The sequence below is a fragment of the Dryas octopetala genome, chromosome 1, assembly GCF_963921425.1.
Source record: "Dryas octopetala chromosome 1, drDryOcto1.1, whole genome shotgun sequence".
Lineage (NCBI taxonomy): Eukaryota > Viridiplantae > Streptophyta > Magnoliopsida > Rosales > Rosaceae > Dryas > Dryas octopetala.
In genome coordinates, this window is record NC_141366.1 from 18233671 (window position 1) to 18258532 (window position 24862).

A 24862-nucleotide genomic window follows, 5' to 3' on the forward strand; every position below is an offset into this window, starting at 1 on the left:
GCCAAAGACTAATATTGTGTTCCAATACTTCATAAGGATAGTTTACTTTCATCAAAATTTCGCTATGGTTTGCATGTGCGTGCGAAGAGGTGAGGGGAGGGATGAAGTGGAAAATAACTTTTATATGTTTGGCTCGGTGCACTGTTTGATACACGCACAATAATATAAACCGGCTATACTCTTAAGCCATATTTGGTGTTGATGATTGAATTGAATATGTTAAATCACTTAATTCAATATGTATTCAAAGAAAAAACTTCTAACTTGAAAAAAGAAAATTAATTAGTCATATGATGTTAATATCTAAAATTTATCTTCTTCAATCAGTGACATTAATTAATCATATGCTGTTCTTATGACTAGTTCATATTCTTCTTTCAAATAGAAGACATTCTACATCTTCTTCCTATAATACACATTGAATATAGTTAGTTAACATATTCAATCTAATCTTGGGCACGATACAGAACTTGATTGCATACATGATAAAATTTGAGTAAATTTGTAACACTTCATCGACATGATATTCAGTGTTTTCGTCACACACCAAAATTTTAACGATTTGGGAGGTCTGGAATGCATCAACCAATGCCTGAACTCCACCCAACACCATCACAAATGGCTAATCTCAATATGCTGTCAATTGTTTCACACCCCAAGAAGCCATTTTGGTGTCGCATTGAAGAAGGCCCATTAAGGACTAGAAGAGACTAGAGAGAGAAGCTTTCGGTTTCCAAATCAAAATCTGCTGCGCGCAAAACGACAATCCCTGGCTTTTCTGTTTTCCAAGCGCTCGTTCCTCCTCATCTCCCATTTTTTCCTGCAGTCTCGATCTCTGATGATCCAAATTCCAAAGCACCCTTCTCTTTTATATAACAGTCGCATAGACGAGCTTTTAACAGCCAAATCTTTAACACAAGCAAAACATCAAACAGGTAGAGAGAGAGAGAGAGAGAGAGAGAGAGAGAGAGATGCAGATTACAGGGGGATTGTTGGGCTGGTTGGGTCGACGATGCTATGCAGTGTTGTGTTTGGGAGTGGTACTTGTGTCGGTGACTGTAGCTCACTACGCTGTTGGTCGTGCGGAGCCAAATAAGGAGCAGCCTAGGGTACCCAGAAAGTAGCGTCTCAATCTGAGCTTTTAATTTCTTGTGCTTATTCATCTCAAATCCAAGCACTATAAGCTTCTTCTGTAAATGTTTGTTTTCTTGTTGGAACTTGAATACTCGATCTTTATGTGGGAAAATTGAGGTTTCACACAAATTCTAGAAAATTGAAGTCCAGACAACATAAAAGTGATCAAATTTAACAACCATTCATATGAACCCCATGATTTTAACTTCACAAACCTAACTTTAACAGGTTCAACAATCAATCTATCTAACTCAGCCTAAGTGGGTAGGGTTAATGTGTACTGAAAATGTGTATAACATACACAAAACAACATAGCATATATGTTTGTGGATAAACTCACGCCGATCTAGCAACCAATTGTAGATCGATAAGTGGCTGACTCAACTTCGGTGTTTGACTTTTCAGTGGTCAAACTTTGACCTCCACATCATCACGCAGCTCGGCACTTTCTCTGTCAACCCAGTTCGGATCATCATGACGAGCCTTTCGTACCCGGTCCGACCCGAACTGAGGATCTTCCAAAGGAACGAGTGTTCATTTTTCCTCGATCATCCCGGTTCGGTTCGGCTTGACCTGGGGACGAACATCCTTTCAGATTCTAGTCATGGCCAACTACAACCTGAAGGGATTTCTACCTACCGTATCGGCTCGGTTCGACTGTCCATCCCCGATCCGATCACATATGGGTTTTCGTGTCTACACGTGAAGACATGTGTTCGGGTCGGCTCGGCTCGGCTTCCCACCGTCATTCCAAGGAAGATCATATTGGGACGAACCGCCATACTCAATTGCACCTGACAGAATCTTCTAACAGATGAGACTTCCCAGCTTACATTCATGACTATTGAGACAGTTCACCTGAACCTTCCATACTTGCATTCAATGCAGCATTGAATGCAAAGGAGATGGGTAGCTGTGCATGCCACTGTTCATGACCAAACGCGTGGATCTCTCTCAACCAGTCAACCACAAGCAGGTAACTTACTCCTCACAATTTTCTTTGCCTATATAAACCACCTATATAAACCAACTCTCATGCACAAATCCAAGGATCTAGGACCTATCTACTTATCATCCAAGCAAACACTTACACCAACTTTCATTCACAAAAAGCTTACCAAAAGCATACCCAACTTGCTGAGAATAAACCCAGAACATTTACTTTGTTCTTCCTATTCTCCCAAGTTCATCACTGGTTCTTCCCCACTTTCATTCAAACACCATCAAACACATATCACTGACTTCATCATCGGAACGTGTTTGGCTGGTACCACACCGGTCCTCCTCCTCTGATCTTTTTTTTTTTTTAATACAGGAAGATCTCAAATTAACATCCACGTCATCATCCAACAAGGCTTCTGATCAGCCAGATCACCACTTTTAATTTGTTGCATCTATTTGACGGAAATTTGCATCAACAATATATATATAGGCTATTTTTATTGAGGTATACCTCATTTTAAATATGATAAGGTATGACTAGTGGGACACATTCTGTATTGTAATTTGATGATCGATATCGTCTATTTTCTAAGTCTCTATACAAATATCACCCTTGAAAAAAATTAAACAAATCAGAAATCGTTTAACCATTTGAGTAAAGCGCCATAATTTCAAGCGAATCACTATGTTCGTCTATTTATTCTATCACAATTAAATGTCTTAATAGTTTTCGATTTATCTAATTTTTTACAAAGATGATACTTGTAAAGAGAGTTAAAAAATAGATGGAATCGATCATCAAATTACAATGCACGATAAGTTCTATCTTGAAATTAAAGAAGGTTTTATGTAATAAAGTATAATAATATATGTCATCATGTTGTTAGGTTGGAATACCTAATCAGTCATATCTTTATTCCTATTCCATGAAAGATTTTCTCTAAAATACTCATATCATATGCTATGCTTTTATCCGTAAGAAACCATAATTAATTATTGTTAAATGTTTTGGGGCACTTGATCTGGATTCTGGTCTCATTGATCCATTAAAATCATTCAAGTACCTCCATCCGGTAGTAACTTAACGAACTAGTATAACTGTAACCGTACTGAATACCACCGACCTTTCCCGATCCATAATTATCAATTTATCATCGTCCATTAAATTAAAGCTTATTAAATAAACCAAAATTTTCCATATTTAGAGTCCCACCCACCCACTCCTACATACTCGTTTCCTCTCTCTCTGTCGCCCTCTCTTCGTGTTGATCTAACAATGGCTCGAGGCTCATCTCAGTCCCAAGCGACGTCGTCGTCCTCCTCGGCCTCGCGACCTGGCGTTATGGCGCCGCGCGGATCGGCTGCCGCGACAGCCGGCATGCGCCGCCGTCGGCTCGGGGGAGGCGGCTCCACCAGCTCCGGAGGTATCGGCGGCGGCGGAGGAGGCTCAGGTGCCGGAAACATGCTGAGGTTCTACACGGACGACGCCCCTGGCTTGAAGATCACGCCGACTGTCGTGCTCGTCATGAGTCTCTGCTTCATCGGCTTCGTCACGGCCCTCCACGTCTTCGGCAAGCTCTATCTCCACCGATCCACCGGCGGAGCTTGATTTCCGGATTCTGGTGACGGATCGGATCGTTCTCCTGGATTCGGAGTTCCACTTGCAGGCGGAGTAATCGGTAATTGAACGCTACGGTCTTTTTCTTTTGCTCTGTAAATTTGAGCAGGGTTGTCGTCGTTTTAGGGTTTCAATTTTGTTTGATTTTGGATTGGTTGGATGTTACTTTGAAGGAAACGGATGAAGTTTAACCGTTCTTGATCTTGCTCTGTTTTTTTGTTTAAATTATATATATTGATTTTAGCTCCAAAGAATGGTCCGATGGCTGCAGGCTGTTTTTACTTTGCTCATTTTAGTATTACATATTAGGGATCGAGAATCCAATAGTATTGGATTTGTTGAAATTTAAACAATGATATGAAAATGGAAATAACTAAGAGAAGTAGAAGACAGAGACGTGGTTTGGTGAATTGGCCTGCTCACTTGAATTGCTCCTTCCCATCCCATGAATTACTCTATTGAATTCCAACAGGATTTCAAGCTTCAACTTTTGTTCATAGTTGCGAGGATAGTTATAAAAAGTAAGTTGCCTTTTGCTAATAAATATTGGAAAAGGGTTTCCAAAAGAAGAAAAAAAAAAAAAGGAATAAAGATTTGGAAATAGATGTTTAATCATTTCCCAAGTCTGCCTTTTCTGAAATATTCCTGGTTTTGTACTTTGTTCTTGACTGAGTGGATAATATCACACTAATGTGTTCGATTAATGTAAGCATCTCTTTTTTGTCCAAATAAAAAGAGTAGGCATCTCTTTAATGTGTATAGCATGTATTCTTTGGTTTAAATGGAAATTTAATACTTAAATACTTACTGATAATAGGGTAGTCTTCTAATTGCACGTAGAGAACAACATACAAGTTGTTTTGAGTATCATGGAATTTTTTTACCAGATCATATAAACAGGATGAAATGTTGTTTTTTATCCTTAAAAAATAGCTATTTATCTTCTATATGATCTCCCCTAATTATACCCTCTTCTGAAAATATGTTAGGAATCACTTTCCACTGCATTGATCATTATACACTGTAACAAGGCTTCTTGCCAAGTTATTCATGATTGTGACTGTAAATTTGGAGGAATAAGGCGGTTTATAAATTTTTATAGGATGCCCATTTGTCTTACGTCAAATGTCTTTATTTGAACTTGGATCCAAAGCTGGCTTTCATTGATGAATACTACCATTTTTATTGGAGAGAATGCTGGAACATAAGTTTTGGAATGGGGCTGAGGTTATCTACAGAGTGCACTATTTGACACTCATTCACATCACTCTAGTTTAGTATGTAAATAGATAAGTGTAGATTTGGCATTGCTGGGTGAGCACCGAGTAAATAGGTTATTTGTTTTTATAAGTTTTGGGCCTTTGGCACACTCCTGGTGCTGGAAAAATGGGGCTGAGCTTATCTACAAAGTTTGCCATTTGACAGTTGTTGAACCCCTCCAGATCTTAGTAGTTTAGTATATAGATAGACATTTGTGGATTTGGCATTGCTTGCTGAGTACAGAGCAAATAGAATATTGGCTTAAATATTTCTTGGTTTTTGTTTTGTTATACAGATGCTTTGAGAAGAGTGAGCTTTCTGTTTATATTAGAGTTACCGTATTCTGGACATTCTGTTGGTTTTGAGGTCTAAGGCAGACTGTATATAAGGTTATAGGATAAGTTTTACATAGCTGCCAGATTGTGGAGAATAGGAAGATATAATGGCGGATTTAATAAATTCATATTGTGCCATGGTAGAAACTGTAGAATATTATTTTGAAGCGAAGAACAAGTGATTGTCAGGATTTGGTTAATGGGGATCAGTAATCCATGTACAAATGTACCAATAATTGTACCTCTCATCTGATTTTCATAGGCCTTTTTGAAACATATAGTTTCAGCTTCATATATTTTAGTAGTCAAGATTGGTGTGATTTAGTGGTTGTGTATGTGCGTATTATTGAGTTGTGCTTAGTATATACTGTTTTGTGTTTTTCCTATCAGGGTGAAGCTTTTGGGATGAGGGATTATTAGAGCCTAGTTGTCTGTCAATTCTTGTGTTAAATTCCGAATGTCTTCTACTTGAGGAGAAGTGTTAGCATGTGTTGTTAAGTTGAGCTTAATATCAGTGAACTAAAGCTTGTGCGATCGGTTCCTTCCTAGATAGGCTCCAACTGTTGAGGTTTCAAAGACTATCCTTTGGCTTTCCATAGCACTTAGTTGCATGAAGAGAAAACGGTACATGTTGGTGCAGTAATCTGTTTGCTGTAAAATCTTTCCAATGTGGAAGGTGGGAAAATTGTGTTGCAATGACTAGCTCGTCAACTTTTTGTTTGTTTGTTTGTTTGTTTCATTTGTGCATGTGGCTCTGTATGCGATACTTTAGCTTTGAATGCAGACTGGGAAATGGGTGTTAAACCTTCACTACCAAACTGAAAATTACAATTCCAAGTTGGAGGGATACAATTCATGGCAGGACATATGCATCGTGAGCATAGCCTAGTCATCTATGCTTCGGTCCGTACTTGACCAACCCCGCCGGCTGCAAGAAATTTTTCTTCTTTATCTCAAGAATGTGTAACGTCTTCCTACCAGACAATCTAATAACATAAGATATTAAGTTTCCAAATTGAATACGAACTGGGACGATACATTTAGTCAAAGGTCAACGTAATCAATGATTCAAATTCATAGCATAACAAAATAAACATTTTATATTATTATAGACCGTCAGGAAAAAGAACTTTTTCATACAAAATCATATGTAATATTATTATTTACACTACCTTTGGTTCTTCATTCTCGCTTACTTCACTCTACAGAAAAGTGAAACTTCAAGTTGAAGTTCCTTCAAAGGCTTTTTGAACACTAGATTCTCAACTTGTTTTGTCAATAGCTCTTGTGAAGGTTTTTTTTTTTTTTTCACACTAACTGAACCTAACAACATATATAAAGAATAAACTTTGAGACCCTAGACCAAAATATATAATTGAGGACCCATATGAACCAAAAAAATAATAAAAACCGAGATTTGAAGAAAATGTCAATAATCCCCCTTATTGGAGTTGGGCCCATATGACCCAAAAGAAGAAGAAGAAGAAGAAAAGGCCGAAGTAAGAAAGATTTGAAAGAAAAGCGAGGCGGGTTGGGGGAAACGGCCAATGGGAGGTGTACCCGCCAAAAAAGACAACGAAAAGTCCAGCCTGCTTCTAGAAACCGGTCTCTGCGCTCCACTCCTCATTTCGGCCACACGCCCGAAAATTCCGAAACGCAATGCCTCCGGAAGGAGGGAGAGAAAATGTATGTCTTCTCTTCCGCTACGATCGATTCTGTCTCTCTCTGAGAGGAAAAAAAGAAAATGAGCGTCATCGACATCCTCTCCCGGGTCGAAACGATATGCAAGAAATACGACAAGTACGACATCGAGAAGCAGGGCCAGCTCAACCACTACGCCGACGATGCCTTCGCTCGCCTCTACGCCCAGTTCGACGACCAGATCCAGGCCGCTCACCAGGTTCCTCCCTCTTTCCCCTTTTTGTTTGGTTGCTCAGAAAATGCGCGTTTGATTTTTTTTTTTCAAATGTTCAGAAAGCGGATATGGCATTGTTGGAGAGTAATAGGGCTGTTGCGGTTGCCATGAATGCGGAGGTTCGTCGGGTCAAGGCTCGATTGATGGAGGAAGTTCCTAAGCTGCGAAAATTGGCTCAGAGGAAGGTGAATTCAAATCACTTTGGGTCCTGTTTTTTGCTCCAAAAATTATTTGTTTGATTTTTCAAGTTTCATTATTTGTTCGTCGGGTCACATATTATGATGGATATGATTGTGTATTTGTGTGTGGATAAAGTGTGTTATAATACCTCCAAATTAATGTCCTATTCTTATTTTCTTGGTTTTGGAAAAAATGTGTGGATTGAGCCAGACTGTTACTGTGTATCTATTGATGGTGCACAAGATGAGCAAAACAAGAAGGATTCTAGTGATGGACCAAAACAATCATGGCCACAGAATTGTGGTACTGTAGAAGAATCTAGAAGGAAGTGAACTAGTCTAGGAAGTTAAGGGCTCCAAAATAGGACAGGAGGACACAGAGGAAGCATACAAATGCCCTCTGTGTGAACTAAAAAGAGACAACCGTAACCTCGGTTGATATCTTCCATGAGATCTTGCACTTTCCCTTTATTAAACAAGTGTGATTTTGGAACAATTGGGATAAGAACCTCAGCTCAACAAAGCCCTACATTAGATTCCTCAGCATATAAGAGAAACCCATTTTTTTGAATTCTTAGTACGCTGAATAGCATCGTTTTCTCTACTCTATTGACTTGGCATGTGTTAGCTTCTCTTGCTTGATATGACTTTAGACTTTTGCTTTTGTCATATTTTACCAGCTCTGCATTCTCGCGGAGCAAATACAAAGTTCTGAAAAGGGCTTTATATCATCTTCCTTTTGTTAATTCCTTCTTGGCTATATTACCATTTCATCTCTCTTGCTCATATTTGACCATGAAACAACCTCCTAACATTTTCCCTGCTTCAAAATTGTACTCGTTTCCACTGCCCTTTTGGTGGCCCTTACTACAACATTTTTTTTTTCTTCTGGTAAAAAATGTGGGTTTTGCTTTTACGGCAAGAAATTGCAAACCTACCAATGTGGACAAAGCCAAGGGCTACATAATTGATGCGTTGCATAAAATTAGGTCTTCATGATAATTTTGGCAGCAGTATCTATGAGAACCATTTTCTCAGACAAATTCTTGACAACGTCAGCCCTACAATACCAGAGCATGGCTTGGAGTAGGGATGGTACTTCATATACCATAAGTGTGCCAAGCATAGCCCTAGTATATCATTGGCAACCATACTGTCCACATCTATGATCCAACTTCATACACACATTCATATTTGGGTCATACTTGTTGATCATTATCACCAAATGATGCATGGATGTCGTGGCAAGATATTAAAGGCTTACCAAGACTTTATCTTTTCAACCTAGATTTATTGATTTTATCACTACTATTATCTCTTAAGACATTGTGGGTTCATTTTGTTTTGCATCCTGGACAAATTTGATAATTGCCAATTTAACTTGTATTCCTAATGCCATTCCATAACAGGTTAAAGGGTTATCCAAAGAAGAACTAGAAGCACGTAATGATACGGTTCTTGTACTTCTAGAGAGGATTCAAGAAATACCAGATGGAACAGAAATTGCAGCCCAAAAAGCTGGGGGATGGGGAACTTCAGCATCTCATAAAAATATCAAGTTTGACTCATCAGGTGATATTTGTTTTGATGCTTTTTCTGGGGTTACACTTTCCAATGAAAGTCAGCCTTTTGATTGATTGTTAATACTCATGTGTTTCCTTACCAATCAGATGGGAACGTTGAGAGTGATTTTTTCCAGCTAAACGAAGAATCAAGTCAATTCAGGCAGGAGTATGAAATGCGGAAAAAGAAACAGGCATATAACATTTCTAATTAATTTACTTGCTTTTACATTCTGTTCTGTGAATCTGTGATCAACAGAGGCAAAATTAAAATCATTTAGTTAGACAATTGCTTTTAATCTCCTACGCTACAACTTTGCAGTTCTTTTGATTCCGTTGGTCATTTGCACAGGATGAAGGTCTAGATATCATATCAGAAGGATTGGGTACACTGAAAAATTTGGCCCAAGATATGAATGAGGTTGGTTGTGGTGCACATAACTCTGTTTCGTTATGCTATAATGTAGATATTGATCATTGTTTCAATATGTTCAGGAATTGGACCGGCAAGTCCCCCTAATTGATGAAATAGATACAAAGGTGAGAGTTTCTTTACTTACTCAAATCCTTGTCTTCATCCTTGTCTTTTCAATCACATCAGGGAGACAAATAATGTTGCAAACACTTTATAAGTTCATTAGTTAGTGATGTTTTGGTGCTTTACAGGTGGACAGGGTGACATCTGACATAAAAAATACTAATGTTAGGCTCAAGGACAATCTTCACAAGGTAGCTAGCTGTAAGCTGATCTTAATGATCAATTTTAATATTCTCACATCATACAGGCTACCTAGGTTCTCTCTGTTTTCATCCGGTGAGATTGACATGGTTCAAATAATCAGAATCTTGGTTTTTTTGCAGATTAGGTCGAGCCAAAATTTCTGCATCGACATTATTTTGCTGTGTATAATACTGGGAATCGCCCTCTATTTATACAAGTAAGTGTCAAATTTTTCAGAGGCATAAGCATTTCCTTGAAGCTGTAGGGTTGAATCTTCCTTTCAAATTGATATGGCACATTGTCTTCTAGCACATAATATCAGAAAACATTCAACTAAATGTCATGAGGAGATATTATAGTCATGACATTTATTTCATGGGTTTGTTAAAAAAGATTTGACTATCTGAATGCTATAAATCTGTTACTAGACTTTCATGGACACCTGCTGTTAAGATTTCTTGCAGATCAATTAATCGATCCATCACTTATAAGTGAACTGTATTTTCAACTTTTGAACATGGAAATATTTCTCCCTTAATGAAATAATCTACTCTTCTTTCGCAGTATACTGAGGTGAAGTTACGCTAAACAGGCTTCAGCAGCTTATTGGACCAGATATATGCTTCCATTCTTTTAAGGGCTTTCCTTGTATCTTTTTATCCTTCTTCGGTCCAACTACGTCCTTGATTATTAAATTAGTTTCGGCCACTTGAAGATGATGATAATATATTTCATCGTTCATGGTGGTTATTTCTCTCAATAAAATGGAAAATTTGTAATTCAGATTTATTTATTTCTGTCTGTATTTGTCATGCAATGAATTTATTGGGAATCAGTTTGGATTATTTATTGTTACATTAATGTGTAGTTCAAAATTTGAGGAGGGAAACGATTGTGTTATAGAACTGTAGTTTAGTGATGTCAAGTTTGCCATCTGCATATGGAAAGAATTTATAAACCTCATGAAAGGAAAACGAACTGAATTTATATAATGAATGACTAATATGACTGAAGTATTAAAGAAATTCTAGTTTACATTACATTGCATCCGAAAAATTTTTCTTTTCTTCTTTCCCATCCATGATCAAACATAAACTTTTATGTCTAGCCATGAGATTATTTATTATTACCAGTATTGTATGGACATTAACAAATATACAAAACCCAGGAGAGCATTCTCCACATAAACAAAGTTAACTAGCACAAATAGATAGATTACTGATTTTGTTATATTTGTTGCTCAGTCCTCGAAGTCAATCTATTGCACTGTACACCTTGCTTATATTTCAAGCTGCACAGCCTTAAACTCTTGCCTCCTGCCTGTGTCCTTTCTTTGAGGACAAATAACTTCTGCAAAGAGTTACTTTACTCAAAGTATCTACATGCGAAGGCCATTTCATTAAAGTCCTCAAAGTTGGTGGTATGCGTTGGGATAGGCTTGAGTATGTCATTTTGGAAGTAGTTTGGGATGTAGCAGTTGATATCGTTGCCTGCCAGTCTCTTGCTAGGCAGAAGATCCTCATCTTTGTTCTCACTTTCTAGATTGTTGTTGAGTTGAAAGAGATTTTCTTTCGTATTTTCATCTCTAGTCTTCCTTTTTAGCATGTTGGGATAAATGCCCAAAGAAGAAATTGATATTGGGGAATTTACCTTATTGTTAGAACCAACACCATAGCCATCTTTGCTCCCTTGGAAGCCCACGCTTGAAATGGTCCCTATTGGAGATGGAGCTTGACCAGCAAGTATGGAACCTAATAGTTGGCAATCTTTATATAGAAAATCTTTGATCATATCAGTATGATGGTTTGTGTATGTAGGCTGTGTCTGCTCAACTTTTGGTAGGCACCTCCAAAATTCAGTGCTAGAGCTGTCTTGAGTGTAGCAGATGTTCTTTGATGTGTTTCCTTTCTGCTGAACCCGACATAGTACCCAATCATCCAACTGTGACAACAAGAAGCAATTTTTATTGCCTTTGATCACTTTGTTTTTATCAAAGTTGATATCTGAAATATACATATGAACCGAGTGACAAAAAACATAAAGTAGACTTAAATTGAAGCATGGACTCAATTAAGGTTCTTTGGAGATGATTAAATGTTTATTGCCTCTACCATCTGTGTTCCACCTTGAAACCACAGTAGCTACTGACAAGTTTAAGTACGATATGTCTGCACAATCTTGAGGAACAATTAAGGATCGAAACAATAGCCCAAGTTTACATGCAATAGTATTCATTAATTTCTCCAAAAGGAAACCTAGGCTAGCATAAGAACCTTCTAAGCTTGTGTGCAGTGAAGCACACATATAAGGAGTTTTTTCGAGTGAAGACTTAGCGCAGGGGTGACCGGGTCACTGTGACCCTAAATGGTTGATGAGTGTGTGGGGCCACTCCCATCAACGGTTTCCGGTCACACGTGCGTGGATGACTAGCGCTAGCATTTCTTAAGGTGTGAAACAAAGTACCTTATTGGTTGGTTTGTAAGCTTAATTAGGCCATAACCAAGGAGGTTCTGGTATTGTCTACCCTATTATATATCTAAGGTCCCCAGAAGATTGTTTTGAGTTTCTGTTGCAACTGGTTTGCTCCATCTTTTTGAGATCCACATATATGCAATCTCAATATCTGATATCTCAGTCAATATTTTCCACTTACTCTCATAGACCCTTTTGGCCTTGAGGGTTTGGTTGTACTGTCAAGCAGTCTATACTCGTTCATCATCCATGCAGTCTTAACTCCTTTTGGAGCCCGACCAGTGTAAAAGACCAAAGCCTTCTTGACTCCTATGGGCTTAGATCCACAAGATGTGAGGATTGGCTTGTCACTTCCAGCAGCCTTCCAATACCCTGAAGCTGCTGCTCTATTAGGCCTCACCCCATTTGGATACTTCCGGTCCCTTGGACTGAAGAAGTACCATTCATCTTCTCCAAACAAGGCCTTCTCTGCACAACCAAACAAAAAAGTTTTTATGTGTGATTATTCAAATCAAAGAGAAGGATAGTTAACCATGGAGGAATTAAATGAGAGTGAATGCTGCAGAACTGACGAGGTAACTCCCATGGATTATACTTATACAGATCGATTTCGGTGATCAACTGTGCTGGAAGTGGAAGCGAAGTCGCTTTGTTTTGCAGGTAGTGAACAATGAGTTCTTCATCAGATGGATGGAATCTGAAACCAGGAGGCAATTGGAGAGTTGAGGTACTAAATATTATTGGGTCTCTCTCCATGTTGAAAAGAAGAGTTTTCTTGGATGATGAGGGAATAAAGAAGCAACGATAATATCAATCACAATAGTTGTAAATGGAAGAAGCAAGTGCGTGGAGGCATTATATGTGCATTTTCATGCAGATGCAGACATTACTTAAGATAGTTTCACAAAATGGTCTCACGTAAATGTTTGAACTCTGAAGAAAGGGATGGAGAGACAGCAATCTCTTTGGATTTTTATATTGGAATTACAGAAATTTTTAATAATACTAGAGACACTAACTATTATTTCAACTTTAACTATCAACTAGTTACCAACTGATGTATTCTATGATATGGCAGTTTTTTACTTACACTAAATAAATAAGGTCGAGAGTGGGCCTAGTTATGACCAAACGAAATATTGCAACATCAATTGAAATCTGAAAAGTCAAGATAATTGTTGGTGCCGATCTTATATTTCTTTTACATTTTGGACCAACTTGTTTGGATTGTATGACTCTCTGGCCAAACATTATTTAAAGCTCATCAGCAATAGTTGGTTGAGTAGGGTTCAAGTACAGCTTGGTTTCAATAAAATTTGCCCATGGGGTTGACTTTTTACATGATCTATGTTATATATGACATGTAATTAGCATGTGGGGAGTTACTGTGCATGGGGGAGAAGTCAGCTGATGAAATGGCAAAAGGAACTCATGAGCACTACAAGAAAAAAGGGTTTGGGAGAGGAACGGAATTCGTCGCCCAAAGTAGAGTTTCGTCGCCCAAACGTTTGGGCGACGAAATTGGTTCGTCGAGCAATTGGACGCCCAAGATGTGTCGCCCAAGAGTTTGGGCGACGAATCCATAAATTTCGTCGCCCAAAGACACCTGGGGGCGACGAAATTTTTTTGTCTCCCAACACATAAAATTCGTCGCCCAAAGAATGTTTAGGCGACGGACAAATTTCGTCGCCCAAAGAGGGTTTGGGCGACGAACATCCTTATTCGTCGCCCAAAGCATGTTTGAGCGACGAAATTATCCGTCGCCTAAACAAGATTTGGGAGAGGAATAACTAATTTCCTCGCTGGAACGTGCTTTGGGCGACGAACAAATTTCGTCGCCCAAAGAAGGTTTGGGCGACGAACACCCTTATTCGTCGCCCAAAGCATGTTTGGGCGACGGAAAAATTTCGTCGCCCAAACCTTCTTTGGGCGACGAAATTTGTCCGTCGCCCAAACATGCTTTTGGGCGAGGAATAGATTTATTCGTCGCCCAAAGCATGTTTGGGCGACGGACAAATTCCGTCGCCCAAACATTTTTTTTTTTTAAAAAAATTATTATTTTTTATTTAAATTATATATTTAAATTTAATATTTAAAAAAAAAATTCTTTATTCAAAAACTATATAAAACAAAATTCATAAATTTATATATCAAAATATCCATACAAAATAGTAATTAACCCTAATATATATAGTCAATCTATTCTAAACTAGTAGCATCATCATCATTCATATCTGACGGAGGTTGATGAGAAGATGGTGGCGGGACAAACCCAGGTATCGCCTTGGTCAATGCAGCATACAACGCCTCCTTTTCCGCTCTCTCAGCTCGTAAGTCCTCCTGCAACTTCTTCACTTGAGCGGACAACCCTGCGACGACTGCAGATGGCTGAGACGAAGATGAAGACGAAGACGAGTATCGAACATCACGAATCCGCCCATATCCCATGCCGCGTATTTCCTTACCGGGCCTAACACCCAGTGAGTCTATCATAATACGAAGTCCGACATCAGGATCGGGTACTGGAATCGACTCCAACGGAGTACCCGGAGGGTGCTGCTCGGCCAAGCTCTCCAAATATATTCTCGAGTTGGCCACCATCTCATCCTTCAAAATGTTATATATACAAGTAACCAATTAGAAAAATAAATATAAAAAATTGTGAAAAAAATTAAAATATAAAAAACTAACATGTTTTTCCTTGGCCGCATCACAACCGGGATGAACATAGATATCTCCGAAAGTATCTATCTCCGGGAATTGCGACCCACGCTGAAAAAGAAAATAATTTTGTCAAAGACCCAACCAATATTAAAGAATATATATGTATTAAATTAAATAATGACGTACCCGACGTCGCGACTCCACTCGATATGAGATGGGCGTCGGACCACTATGATGGTTAAACGGCTTCCCTTTCCGGTTTCTGGCGTTGGTGACCGACTTCTTCTGTTAAATATTAAGCAAATTATAAATATGTTAGTGTATGTATACAATAATAGAATAACAAAACAATAATCGATTTTTTAAAGTCTTAAGATGATAAAACGTACCAAAAACGACGGACTCATAAAATGATCGCACAAAAAACGCCACTGGTCAGACCGCTCTACCAACTCCATAGGGGGGTTCGCCAATGCCTCAACTGCCGACGAAAATCCCTTGAAATGCACGTGTAGTTCGTGCTTCCACTGCCTGTAGGACTTGATGAGTAAATCTGTCATGTACGTGACAGTGAGGGGATCATCCATCTGAATGTCAAAGTTAACCTGAAAAAAATATTAGATTGTTATGAATGATCAAATTTATCATTTTGAATTAATTATTGAGCTATATACTCACTGAGATGGAGCTGATCACTTTGTGTTGAATCTCTGCCGGCAATATTTTCCAAGTGGTTGCAACCATGGCGCACTCGGCACGAATAATAGCCCCCACATCATGCGAGAACAAACTGTCAACGTTAGGATCTAACGGTCGTCAGCCGTTTTGCACACACATGACTGGAATCCGCGCCCCAGTACTGCGCACGATCCGAGAGGACTTCAACCCACTACATGGTCCCCTCGTCGCAGTGGATGACGTGGCAGTAGATGAAGCGGAAGCGGAAGCGGTGACCTGACTAGAGCGGTGAGATCGACGGGCCCTCCGTGGCATAGAGGGGCTCCCAGTACTCGAGGATGGCTGAACTACATCATTGGGAGCTGACTCCATCGCCTTTCACCTTATAACTAAATTATATATATTTCTCAAACTAATTAATCTACATTTTGTAATTAAACTAAATTTTATATTTAAAAACTAACAAACTAACTAATCCACATCACATGAACCGCTAACCACAACACATAATTGTGCACTCCCAAACTGTTCATGGGTAATTTGGACAATTCAAGAATCATATTGGAGTGTAGTCACGCCCAGCGCGCGTCCAATAGACTCTCGAACGGGTCTAAGGTGAATTTAAATTTAGTGTACAAAGTTATCCACTGATAACTTCGCACTGATAACTTCGCACGACTAGTTAAATGTACAAAGTTATCGATTGATAACTTCGCACAAGCGCTTCGTGCCACATGACCTCACCCAGTACTCGAGGAGTGCTGGACTACGTCATCGGAAATTTTGCAATTACAACTAAACTAAATGTAACATACAAACTAAATTATAATTAATCTAACAATATACATATAAACATACAAACAAACTATTAAATTTTAGCATATAAAAACATACAAATTAATTAATCAATTTTATAATTAATTTTAACATACAAACTAATTCACTCAAAAATTTAATACAATTATATATGAAACATTAAATACTAAATCATACAAAAACTTAACTAAAAGATAGATTAAACACATACCTCACTAAAAATGAAATTATCCTTCACAACAAATGCAATAATATCCTTCCTTCACCAAAAAAATAAATCATTGTCAAATATGAGCCCAACATCAATCTAAATTCAGATTTCACAACCAAACCACTAAATTAAAAAAACCCACAACATTAACTAATTACCACTAAAATCAGAAATTTCACAATCAATTTATGCAAAATCCACAACAAGTACAAAATCCACAATATTATAAAACATAAAAAACAGAAAATACCATAAAAACAGAAAATACCCAAAAAAAAAAAGAAAATACCATAAATTCAAAAAAAAAAAAAAAAAACAAATACCTTGAGCTGGTTTCGGCTTCGAGGGGGGGGTGTTTTGGGTGAGTGGTTTCGGCTAGGGGGGGGGGATGGGCTTCGGTGGGGGTGGGTTATCGGGGGAGGGTGAGTTTCGGGTGGGGGGTGGGTTTCGGCGGGGGTGGGTATTCGGGTGGGGGGTGGGTTTCGGCGGGGGTGGGTATTTTCGGGGGGGTGGGTTTCGGCGGGGGTGGGTATTTTCGGGGGTGGGTTTCGGCGAGGGTGCGTGGATTTTCAGGGGAGGGGGGGTGGGTTTTCGGGGTTACCGATGGGGGGGGTGGGTTTTCGGGGTTGCCGATGGGGGGGGGGGGGGTTTTGGGTTTCGGAGGAGGCGGAGGGAGGAGGAGGAGGGAGTGAGAGCTGAGGGAAGGAGGAGGCGGACTGCGGCGCTGCGAGGGTGAGGAATCAAGTGAGTGAGCGAGAGTGACTGAACTGAACCCAGAAATGGGTATAAGTTTAAAGACTTTGGGCGACGAACATGAATTCGTCGCCCAAAGTGACTTTAGGCGACGAATTAACACGTTCGTCGCCCGAAGTAACTTTGGGCGACGAATTCATGTTCGTCGCCCCATGTATATTAAAGCAATTCGTCGCCTAACGTCACTTTGGGCGACGAATTAACACGTTCGTCGCCCAAAGTGAATTTGGGCGACGAATTTATGTTCGTCACCCAAAGTTGTTGACTTTAGGGCATCGTTTTATCCCGCCATAATTTCAGACTTTGGGCGACGCACATGAATTCGTCGCCCCATGTATATTTTGGGCGACGAACATATATTCGTCGCCCAAAGTGACTTTAGGCGACGAATTTACACGTTCGTCGCCCCATGTATATTAAAGCGACGAACATAAATTCGTCGCCTAAAGTCACTTTGGGCGACGAATTAACACATTTCGTCGCCCAAAGTTGAATTTTTTTATGAACCATGATCGTTCATACGTTCGAGCTCCAATACCAAACTTCTAGATCTCCAATTGACCTAATATTTTAGAGGAATGATCTTTGAGTGACAAACTAATAAATGAACGGTTCAGATCGTTAAAAACACAATCGACATATAAGGTTCTACATATAAATCAGTGGTTTTTGCATTTGAAGAATAAAATTATATCAACTCTTTCGTTAAAACCTTGTAGCTTCAATAATTGTGAAGACCACAACGTGATTATCACAATCAGAGCCATTCTTCATATATGTTCATACTCAAAGATCAACCCTGGAAAAAATCGGCTCAATCGGAGTTCATCTACCCGTTCGATTATTATTATAAGAATCAAGATCGTTCATACATCCTAAATGCTAAACCTAACTTCTACATCTCCAATTGAGTTAATTTTTTGCATGGATGATCTTTGAGTGAGGCACTAAGGAATGATCGGTTCGGATCGTTAAAAACACAATACAAAAGTGATCTTCTACATACAAATACACTTGAAGAGTATAATTATATTAACTTTTGGGTAGAAATTTTGGTGATTCAACAATTTGTGAAGACTACAATGTGATTTCAACGATTGGAACCGTTCATTCTATTCATTTATACTGGAAGATCATCCCTGCAAAATATCGGCTAAATCGGAATTCATCTCATACTTCGATTCGTATTACAAAATTTACAATCGTTCATAAGTTCAACCACCGTTACCTAACTTTTACATCTCCGATTGAGCTAATTTTTTGCATGGATGATCCTTAAGTGAGCCACTAAGGAATGATCGGTTCGGATCGTTAAAAACACAATACAAAAGTGATCTTCTACATACAAATACACTTGAAGAGTATAATTATATTAACTTTTGGGTAGAAATTTTGGTGATTCAACAATTTGTGAAGACTACAATGTGATTTCAACGATCGGAACCGTTCATTCTATTCGTTTATACTGGAAGATCATCCCTGCAAAAAATCGGCTAAATCGGAATTCATCTCATACTTCGATTCATATTACAAAATTTACAATCGTTCATAAGTTCAACCACCGTTACCTAACTTTTACATCTCTGATTGAGCTAATTTTTTGCATGGATGATCCTTAAGTGAGCCACTAAGGAATGATCGGTTCGGATCGTTAAAAACACAATACAAAAGTGATCTTCTACATACAAATACACTTGAAGAGTATAATTATATTAACTTTTGGGTAGAAATTTTGGTGATTCAACAATTTGTGAAGACTACAATGTGATTTCAACGATCGGAACCGTTCATTCTATTCATTTATACTGGAAGATCATCCCTGCAAAATATCGGCTAAATCGGAATTCATCTCATACTTCGATTCGTATTACAAAATTTACAATCGTTCATAAGTTCAACCACCGTTACCTAACTTTTACATCTCCGATTGAGCTAATTTTTTGCATGGATGATCCTTAAGTGAGCCACTAAGGAATGATCGGTTCGGATCGTTAAAAACACAATACAAAAGTGATCTTCTACATACAAATACACTTGAAGAGTCTAATTATATTAACTTTTGGGTAGAAATTTTGGTGATTCAACAATTTGTGAAGACTACAATGTGATTTCAACGATCGGAACCGTTCATTCTATTCGTTTATACTGGAAGATCATCCCTGCAAAAAATCGGCTAAATCGGAATTCATCTCATACTTCGATTCGTATTACAAAATTTACAATCGTTCATAAGTTCAACCACCGTTACCTAACTTTTACATCTCCGATTGAGCTAATTTTTTGCATGGATGATCCTTAAGTGAGCCACTAAGGAATGATCGGTTCGGATCGTTAAAAACACAATACAAAAGTGATCTTCTACATACAAATACACTTGAAGAGTATAATTATATTAACTTTTGGGTAGAAATTTTGGTGATTCAACAATTTGTGAAGACTACAATGTGATTTCAACGATCGGAACCGTTCATTCTATTCGTTTATACTGGAAGATCATCCCTGCAAAAAATCGGCTAAATCGGAATTCATCTCATACTTCGATTCGTATTACAAAATTTACAATCGTTCATAAGTTCAACCACCGTTACCTAACTTCTACATCTCCGATTGAGCTAATTTTTTGCATGGATGATCCTTAAGTGGGGAATTAAAAAATGAATGGTTATGATCTTTGGAAATACAATCGTATAGTATGTTATTACATATATAAAATTGTAAACAAAAAAGTATTCTTACTTTGGGCGAGGAACTACAAATTTCGTCGCCCAAAGTTATTTTGGGCGAGGAACCTCACAATTCGTCGCCTAAACCATTATTACAAAACAGGATGACCCTTTGGGCGACGAATATAATTTCGTCACCCAAAGTATCTTTGGGCGAGGAATATGTATATTCCTCGCCCAAAATGAGTTTGGGCGACGAAATATTTTGTCACCCAAAGTAAGTTTGGGCGACAAATTTTTGTTTTCCTAGCCCAAAGGCACTTTGGGCGACGAACATGTATATTCCTCGCCCAATGTATTTCTCAATTAATTGTTTGTTGTTAATGTTTAGGCGACGAAATGTGTTCGTCGCCCAAAGTAACTTTGGGCGAGGAACGTGTGATTCGTCGCCCAAACCTCCTTTGGGCGACGAATATGTTCGTCGCCCAAACCTTTATGACATTGAGCGACAAATTTTCTTGTTCGTCGCCTTAAATTGCTTTGGGCGACGAATATATGTTCGTCGCCCAAAGTTTGGTCGCCCAAATATGTTTTTCTTGTAGTGGAGGTTATGCGTGTACTGCATGCTGTAAGAAGAAAGAGTTTTCATTGGTTTCTGCTTAGGTTTGGGTAATGTTTTGTCTTAATTGTTGGTCATGTAGGTAACTTAGCCTAACTCATTTTGATGCAAAATCAATCTATTTCATTGTGGGAGCTCAAAACTCGAGTGACACTCCACACTTACAATGAGAGTCTAATCAAATAGATAAACAAACATATATATAGATGCAATCTCATCCTAAACTTAACAAAAATATATTCGAATACAATGTACCTCATCCAAGTGGCCGGCCTGGTATCATGTTATTGCAACTAGATTGCAAAAATTTAAGTTGTGAAGGATGATTCAACAATGCGTATCAAGATAACAAATGTTAGAAACTAAGATGAAATTACCAATTTAGTCCACTTATTTTATATCTAGTTCAATTTTTGTCCACGGTCTTTGTTGAGTTCTGTTTTGGTCCACTAATTATTCCACTTGTTCAATAAATGTCCAGATTTGTTTTCTCAAATTTGACCCACATTTTATTTATCAAATCTCACATAAATTTAGCAAACATATACTTGTTTTAAAGTTATGCATCTGCTCTTTACAACCATATAAAGATCATTCAAATTGGAGTTCTAAAATTCAAGATAATTAACTCTAAAGTATGGTACCCGAAACAGTTAATTTTTCCTAGAAAATTTTCAGATTTTTCAACTTTACCCAACTTCAATTCTCTTCGATTCTAATACTCCAAATTGGTTTCTATAACTAAGAAATGATGAAATATAACTTATACTTCAATTATAATTGAAAAAAACACAACCCAAAGGATTTAAAATCATAAACCCCAAAACTAAAATTTCGAACTAGACATTTATTAAACAACTAGAATAATTAGTAGACAAAAACAGAACTTAAAAAAGATTATGAACCAAAATTGAATTAGGTATAAAATAAGTGGACCAAATGTATGGGTTATGCTTTTTAAAGATCCCAAATCCCAAATTTTTTCATTTTTTACATCAATTATTTTGTAAGAATTTCTTGAAGATCCCAAATTGATTTTTATTATGGTGTTGGTATGGGTTATGCTTGTTGATCTTTATGTTAACACTAGCTTGCTAGTAAACTTAATTGATCATTGTTGTGATTCATGTTTCATTGTTTTCTTGAAATTAGTCATACACAAGACTGTAAGTTAAGGCGGTCAAATCACCACATATTTCCGTAAGTTTTCAACCCAATGGTGCTCAAAATTGGCTGGACTCTGGCTGGACTCAGTCTTGTATATGACAAATTAAGTAATTAGATTGGCACTGCATGCAGCATTGACTTTGACATATGGCTCTAAAATCTAAATATTCAATCAGATTACCGAAAGATGCTAGCTAGCATGCCTTAGACAGCATAGTTTTCTCAGAACCAAGCTTAATGGATCCATGATCACAAGTGTGCAGGCTATAGCTTGTACAAAAGCAAAAACAGAGTAAAGCCACCAACATAAACACTAATTAAACAGTATCTTTCTAATTCTGCCAGTGAATTAAACCTTCCTTGTTTGCACATGTGGGGTTTGTGTGTGTCTTACTGTCTAACCTCTCCCAAAGTACATGATCACAAGTACTACCAGAAAGCCTAATTATAATTATGCTAGAAGTGTATTTTTAATATAATTTGATCCAACTGTAAAGCATGAAAACATTTTGTAATGGCCAACACTATTGGCACTCCTCTTTAACTTTCTACAATCTTCTACAATCTAAATTGTCAATGAAATTTATTCAATTTGGAGTGCCAGAGACAATATATATGCAGCGCTAAAAAGGGTATAAATAAATTAATATTTTTTTCCTAAAATCTATCTTAATTATTTCTTCATAAAATAGTGTTCAAATTTATAGATTTGATAAATATTACTTATGCTTTTATGGAAGAAAAGAATTTGATGAAACTTCAAAAATACAAGATCACACAAAATATATTAAGTTGGTTTATGAGAAAAAGTTATTTGTATTATGAGTAATGCTAGATACATTGTATTTTCTTTTTCTTTTTTTGCCATGAAGATACACTGTATTTTCTAGTCACACTAAATGGCCACATTATATGGTAGAGATTTCATTTTTTACATCTTATTATGACTAAGTTATAAATAGACACATCAATTATCACAAAATACAATGAAAAAAAGTGTCATCACATATATTCGTTGATCACGTTGAACATGACCACATCTCTCGCAGTAAGTAGCGAGTGCGAGACCCATTATATTGAAAGATGTGATCAATAGTGTGAATGATTAATATTAGTCCAAAGTTAATCAGTAAATATGGTTTAATAATTGAAAAAGTTTTATTGGTTGGTTTATATTACACATAGCTAATGATACACAATAATGGCGGCATATATAGTAGAAGATATGCATGTTAAGTATATAGTAAATTAGAAAAATCTCCTTTAAATTCATATTTTTTACACTAAAACCCATGTCATTATTTTTTCATTTGTTAACCCCTTTGACCACTTGCCAACTCATCCTTCTTTCTTTTTTTAGATTTTTTAATTAATCAATATTTCTTAAATTTTAAACTTTGTAAATTCCTCGATCATATGCCCTCAAGTCTTTTCCTTAGTTAACTTTTTATTTTTGGTAACGTATTAATTGTTAGACCTTTTTTTAGAATGTCAATCATGAATACCCATATATGATTTTTTTTGAATTATATTAATAATTATAAAAAAAGTAAATAACCTACAAATAATTCTCATAAATCAATAATGAACCTATAAAAAAAATTTATATATAAATATAATGAACGTATACACAATTCTAATGAACTAAATCATTAGCAAATTAAATAAATAACCTACAACAAACCTACACTAAAAAATAAATATAATGAACCTAAATACATTTTTCAGTTGTAGGTTCCTTATTCTACTATGTTCATTAATTGACAATCTTTGATAGAGATTTCATTGTCCACATATGAATTTACCTACTGATCGAATTATAGTAGAGAAAATATCACACCATAAAAAGTGTTATATATTAATTGTTTTAATGAATTCCATAAGTTTAGGGATGTATTAATTTCTTGATGGGAAAACTAATATAATTAAATAATGGTATACTGTGTAAATACTAAATAGTCGACTAATCTAATATGGATTATAAATATCCTATTTGGCTTAAAATTTTAAATTGGGACTAGCCTATTAATAAAAAAGATGTAGGGTTAGACTCTATAAAAAATTAATATGAGGAGCTAATATCCCATTAACCCTTAAGTATAAGCAGTATTACCCATCATGGATTAGGAAAACAAAAACAAAAGTGCTTCCATACAACGCTTTTTTGCATGGCAATCTCTCTAGCTTGCTCCTACGTACTACTCTCGTCACTATAATAATTTTTTGACCACTAGCTTAGCTATACGTACATGCATGCATGGGCATGGAGTTCATATATTATAGTTAAGAGAAGATAATATATATATGTATCAAAAAGTAATCACCAATTAAGAAAACCTAGCTAGGTATTATCATCTTTCGATGAAAACAGCCCGATGAAACTCAGGTCTGAATTTGTTTCGATATTCTGTACTTATACTCGAACTTTATGTGGTCTGTTTCATAGAGATTAATTATTCTTCATACAAATATATATGCATAGCATAAGATGATGAACCTTGTTCTAATCGATTCAATTTAGAATTGTGTCATGTTATGTGAAGATCGAAGATAGCGAATCCTAGGTGGGTGCCTTGTCCTTTTACGCGCGTTATCTGAATCAAGATGATCAATCTTATCTTGTTGTTGTTATGAAAGTGCATGTGGGGAAAGTTAAAGGTAAAAGAAAACAAAAATTACGTTGGTAAATAAGATAGATTTTTATTTTTATTTTTATTTTTATCATTACCTCTCTTGCTTGCTTTCTCTTTCTCTCCTTTATTTTTTCCCCACTCTTTAAAACGACAAAGTGATTGATTAATCTACTTGGGAGCTTACCTTGATAAAATAACTCACCTAATATATATATATAGTGACCGTTCAATGTCTCCTTTTTTTTTTTTTTTTTTCTATCTGAAATTGTTGAACAATAACCAACAAAATTAGAATGAATGTGACTCTAAATGAGTGTATTTTTGTGTTGGTTTTTTCTTTGTTCACATGTATATATATGTAACAAAAAGACAAGAGATATTGATACAAATATCATTTTATACGATTTTTGGGGTTGAACTGTTCCCTAAATTCAATAAAAAATAAAAATAAAACACAGCTCTGAGCTCGGCTCATTAAAAGTGAGCTGACTTGTACTAGAAATCTCCATGTGATCAGCCA

The 24862-nt window shown here is 37.0% G+C and overlaps 2 protein-coding genes and 1 pseudogene across 2 annotated transcripts; 2 read left to right on the forward strand and 1 right to left on the reverse strand.

Annotated features, from left to right (window-relative positions):
* The first annotated feature begins 3229 nt into the window (after positions 1 to 3229).
* On the forward strand, positions 3230 to 3895 carry LOC147298785 (Preprotein translocase Sec, Sec61-beta subunit protein). Its single transcript, XM_086227398.1, has one exon. It carries the CDS (start codon positions 3353 to 3355, stop codon positions 3683 to 3685), a length of 333 nt encoding a protein of 110 aa, XP_086083524.1. The 5' UTR covers positions 3230 to 3352; the 3' UTR covers positions 3686 to 3895.
* A 3045-nt stretch (positions 3896 to 6940) lies between these two features.
* On the forward strand, positions 6941 to 9887 carry LOC147298786 (syntaxin-71-like). Its single transcript, XM_086248020.1, has 8 exons — positions 6941 to 7189; positions 7264 to 7389; positions 8793 to 8955; positions 9054 to 9139; positions 9298 to 9366; positions 9441 to 9485; positions 9612 to 9674; positions 9807 to 9887. Exons 1-8 carry the CDS (start codon positions 7034 to 7036, stop codon positions 9885 to 9887), a joined length of 789 nt encoding a protein of 262 aa, XP_086104146.1. The 5' UTR covers positions 6941 to 7033.
* A 1144-nt stretch (positions 9888 to 11031) lies between these two features.
* LOC147298787 (NAC transcription factor 32 pseudogene) lies at positions 11032 to 12894 on the reverse strand (annotated as a pseudogene).
* Positions 12895 to 24862: the final 11968 nt, after the last annotated feature.

Coding starts and splice junctions, on each gene's coding strand:
- LOC147298786 (XM_086248020.1), top strand. CDS start 7,034: ATGAGCGTCATCGACATCCTCTCCCGGGTCGAAACGATATGCAAGAAA. Junction 7,390..8,792: donor GAAAATTGGCTCAGAGGAAG/GTGAATTCAAAT, acceptor ATTCCATAACAG/GTTAAAGGGTTATCCAAAGA. Junction 8,956..9,053: donor TATCAAGTTTGACTCATCAG/GTGATATTTGTT, acceptor CTTACCAATCAG/ATGGGAACGTTGAGAGTGAT.
- LOC147298785 (XM_086227398.1), top strand. CDS start 3,353: ATGGCTCGAGGCTCATCTCAGTCCCAAGCGACGTCGTCGTCCTCCTCG.